We start from the raw sequence: 4677 nt of genomic DNA on the forward strand, positions 1-4677 counted from the left end.
CTCCAGCATTTTTTATTTTAGATCAAATATTTTATATGAGGCGACAGTACAGAATGTCATCTTTTATTTGAGGGTACTTTCATGCATATCTGTTTTACTGTTTAGAAATGAAAGCACTTTGTGTTTCTAGTCCCCCCATTAGAGGGTATCATAAGTATTTGGGCAAATGCACTTATAGTGTATTACATTTAGTCTTTGGTCCAATATTCCTAGCACACAATGAACTACATCAAGCTTGTGACTACAAACTTGTTACACTCATTTGCAGTTTGTTTTTCTTGTGTTTCGGATTATGTTGTGCGCAATAGAAATGAATGGTAAATAGTGTATTTGGCCATTTTAACATTCGACCCAAACAGATACTGTACTCTGATGTGTACAATAAACTGTATACAGATATTTACATCTCCTCTTCCACCAATGCTGATATGTCTATGTGTTGAGATGTATAAGGGTATGTAGATAGAACATTTCCAAGCCTTTGAGGCAGCGGTGACTACTCCTGGGCAACTGTTCTTGAGGAAATTGATCCTTCAATGTCGGCTACAGTATCTATCAAATCACCAAAGTTGTTGGTCTTTTACATCAGCTGGAGTTATCCCTACAGAACTGTCCTTTAGGGGTCGAAGTGTGTACACATTGGCAGTTGGCACTGTAGGTGGCACTGTACATTCATACTGTAGGTGTCTGTTTCTCTCACTCGTCATTACCAACTCATCATTTACACCTGGTTGGGTTGTCATGGATCAATTTGGTTCAAATGAGTAACCAGAATAGAACTGCATCTCCAGAGGACAGAGTCCAGTTCTGCCACATTGGTTTACATACGTGGCAGCTGTTTAGATTATACATTCTAAATTTAAAATAAAACACGGATTTGTATCAATCATGGATCACTGGATGCATATAGACCAACATATCAACCATAGAATTAGAATGATGTATGATGCTTCAATATCAACACTGGGATATACAACACAGTCCCACTATATGGGTTACAGTCATAAATGATGTTGCTAGCAGTGTGTCAGTGTTGGAATGGGACATTTACAAGTCTGGAGCATTGTCGCTACACACAGCCTTCCTGACAAACATGAGCCCCATGGCTGAAGTTATCCAGTGAGTGATTGGTGCTCTTGACCGAAGTCAGTCGCATGTTGGTCCGCCTCGTGCCCTGAGCGTTACACCTGATTTGTGGGTGGCGGCAGCAGCGGAGCTGCTTGTTGAACTGCTTGTGGAAGCTGTTGCTGAGCAGGTAGAGGGCGAAAGGGTTGATGCAGGAGTTGATGAAGGCCAGGACGCGGGCACACACACTGGCAATGAAGTGACCCAGGGACGTATCCACCTGGCCGTAGTGGTAGGAGCGGTACAGGTAGATCACGTGACTTGGGAGCCAGCACACAGCAAACAGAACCACAAACACCAGCACTGTCTTAGCCAGACGTTTCCTAGACTCAATCTGTGGGGATGGTAGAGAGAACATCATTCAGTTTGAATTCCGAAGCACTGAAATACAGACATATTTAATTGACCTATTCCCCATGTTTCATTAAATGAAACCGTCCAGTGTCCAGACACACATTCACAAACCTGTTTCTGGATATGTAAGTGTGCCTCCACGGGTATGTCTGAGGCGCTCCGGATCAGGCTGCATGCGATGAGGCAGTAGTACACAGAGATAATGATGAGTGGAATGATGTAGAAGATGAGGAAGAAGGCAATGGAGTGGATCTTAGGGTGCAGTTCCCCGGCGTTGGGGTAGGGGGCACATGTCACAAAGGTGTCATTGGTCTGGCCGATGTTAAAGGTGTGAAGATCGGAGAAGATCGCCTCAGGAATGGCCAGGGTCATGGAGAACAGCCAGATGGCTGCTGCTCGGAAGGAGATCTTAGCTGTGGACCTCTGAATGTCCATGGGTTTGACAATGGCCTTGTACCTGGGATGAGAAGAACATTCAAATTCACTGATGCTACATCATTTAGCAGACTTTTTTTAAGGATCCTTTATCATTAAAGAAATAAGTGGCTCAAATGGATGAGGATGAAAAAAGTGAGAGAATTCAATGAAAGCAGCAGGTGTTGGTTAATGGAGTTTGATATCTATAATGAGAGAATAGGGACACAACATACATAAGGGTACTTCAGGAACATCAAAGACTGCTAGAAATGTATGAAATTTGGTCATTCGTGAACAGAAACGAACAACTCTCCTAATAAAACAGGTGGTGTGTGACGAATGTAAAAGTAATAGCTATCTGCCCAGATTGGTTACATTATTGATATTTCCCTGCAATTGTGTTTTTAAAAGAGTGAGCATGGCAGGGAACTGCAGTGACATATATGTTTTAATGTGTAATGTATTGAGTGGGTTGTCTGGATCTGTGTTCAATAAGAAATTAAGAAACAGAATTGACTTCTCTGGTGGCTATTTAACCTATATACTGTAGGCCAGTCTGATCTGTCGGCACTTCACTAAAGGAACATTCACGCTCTCTCTCTCTCAGCTCTGACTAATATCCTTCGTATAACCCTCTTAACTCTTTTCAAGGTTCCAATAGACTCAGCGATATGACGTAGGTGCACAAAGTTAACAACATAGTGGGTCAATTTCCGCAACAACTAAGAGCGTTGAAGTGCGAGGCTTATTAACGTCTCAGCTGTTTTGGTCCGGTACCAATAACGCTCTAACAGCGTGACGATAACCCATGCACATCTGCAGCTACTGTTGCTGCTTTATTCATGTCGGAAACTCGGGACCTCCAAGTTCAAATGAACCGAAGTTAGTTGCGTATATCTTCCTATTGTTTGATTCTGAAACCTCCCTAGTCAGAAACTCGGGACCCGACTCTTCTACCTAGGTTAGCAAATCGGAAATGTCTGAGTTTCCGACATGTCCTGAACGCAGCATATGTGTGACTGTGTGGGAGTGAAGTCTGTCATCTCGCTCATCGCAATATCTGCCATGATGCTCTTAGTGACATAGTTTCTCTGAGTCTACCTGTAATATGTAACTCTGATGGAGAAAGAACCCTGCAGAACAGAGACAGAGGAGATGATAATAGTGGAATATAATAGAACAGAGCACAGTATTGCAGGCAGCTCAACAGTCAAACCCATTTAGTGTACTGTCTTCACCAAAGGCAAAAACTGTTTTCTTTATCTCCTGATGGCAATTCTGATGTTCTGTGTGGCCTGACAAGACACTTGCTAAGAGCCAAAAGTGTCAATTTAAGGACCATTTCTGTCATGATATATTTATTAGTGCAATCAATGCCGCAAATGGTGCCACATCTTGGACTCCTGAGTGGCGCAGCGATCTATGGCACCGCATCTCACTGCTAGAGGTGTCACTACAGACACTCTGGTTCGATTCCAGGCTGTATCACAACTGGCCGTGATTGGGAGTTGCATTGGGCAATGCACAATTGGCCCAGAGTTGTTCGGGTTTGCCTGGTGTAGGCAGTCATTGTAAATAAGAATTTGTACTTAACTGACTTGCCTGGTTAAAAAAACACATACACACATTGTTTGTTGTCATCAGAAACAGCTAGGAAAACATACTTTTCAGGAGTGAATTTAAATAAATAGAAAAGGAAACTGTTGGACTTCAATAACACAGAATGAATTTGTCATGCATAGGCCATCATTGTAAATAAGACTTTGTTCTCAACTGTACTTGTCTAGTTAAATAAAGGTTACTTTTTGACTTACAAATGTATGTATGTGGTAAAAAAATAAAATAATAATTCGCTTCACATCAGAGTGATCGAGAAAACAACACAATCAATGATACAACCCTTACCTATCTGCAGAGAGCGCAGTGAGTGTGAAAACAGAAACCCCGACGGAGGTGAGTTGGATGAAAGGGATGAGTTTGCATCCCACCCGGCCGAAGAGCCACTCTTCAGCGAGGTACCGACTTGCGTCCACCGGAGCGCACGTGACAAGCAGCAGAAGGTCACCGAGCGCGAGGCTGGACATTAATAGGTTGGGCACCGTCCGCATGGATTTAACGGCGATAAACGTTCTCATGAGCGTGACGTTACCGATAATTCCAATAATGATTAGAAGTCCGTAGACGGTGGCGATAACGATACCGGGCAGCCAAATGTAGGGCTCCTGGACCCCTGTCTCGATACCGGATGCCCGCGACAAGTTAAACATCAATATGTTATCGGAGTTTAAAATTAAGGAGTCCTCCAAAGACATAGTTGGTGTCTTTCTTGAAAGTTTGTAAAAAATATTCTTAAAGTAGCCCTTGCAATGGCTTCCTGTTAAATTAAATGGTGTGGCTCATAATTGTATTGTTACCAAAACCAATTATGCATAGCCTAATAACCATCATAAAAAGCTTATTTTTATGATGCCGTTTGACACACTGCTAGCCAATTTTGAGGGTTCTCTCGTCACCCCTCATTGTACATTGATTCAGAGTCAATGTGAGGGGGGGGGGGGGGGGGGGGGGTGTTATAAATGATGGCATCACTGATGGCATGCGTCACTCACTCCCTACCCCATTTGGTGGAAGTCACAGTTGCTGTAGGGAAGACGATTTTTTTTTTATGAGCATGGCTTTATTTCTATTACAGCATATTGGATGACAGTCATTCATATTCCATTAAATGTAACATCAATAGGCTAAGCATTCGAAATGTAACAAATACTGCTGGGTGTCAGG

At 42.8% G+C, this 4677-nt stretch overlaps 1 protein-coding gene across 1 annotated transcript; it reads right to left on the reverse strand.

The window, feature by feature from the left end:
- Nucleotides 1–1069: 1069 nt before the first annotated feature.
- Nucleotides 1070–4208, reverse strand: LOC139380676 (gastrin-releasing peptide receptor-like). Its single transcript, XM_071123603.1, has 3 exons — nt 3802–4208; nt 1591–1936; nt 1070–1459 (listed from the first exon to the last, which is right to left on the reverse strand). The coding sequence occupies exons 1-3, from the start codon at nt 4206–4208 to the stop codon at nt 1070–1072; spliced, it is 1143 nt and encodes a 380-aa protein (XP_070979704.1).
- Between the last annotated feature and the right edge of the window lie 469 nt (nt 4209–4677).

The sequence above is a fragment of the Oncorhynchus clarkii genome, chromosome 22 (assembly GCF_045791955.1).
Source record: "Oncorhynchus clarkii lewisi isolate Uvic-CL-2024 chromosome 22, UVic_Ocla_1.0, whole genome shotgun sequence".
NCBI classification, from domain to species: domain Eukaryota; kingdom Metazoa; phylum Chordata; class Actinopteri; order Salmoniformes; family Salmonidae; genus Oncorhynchus; species Oncorhynchus clarkii.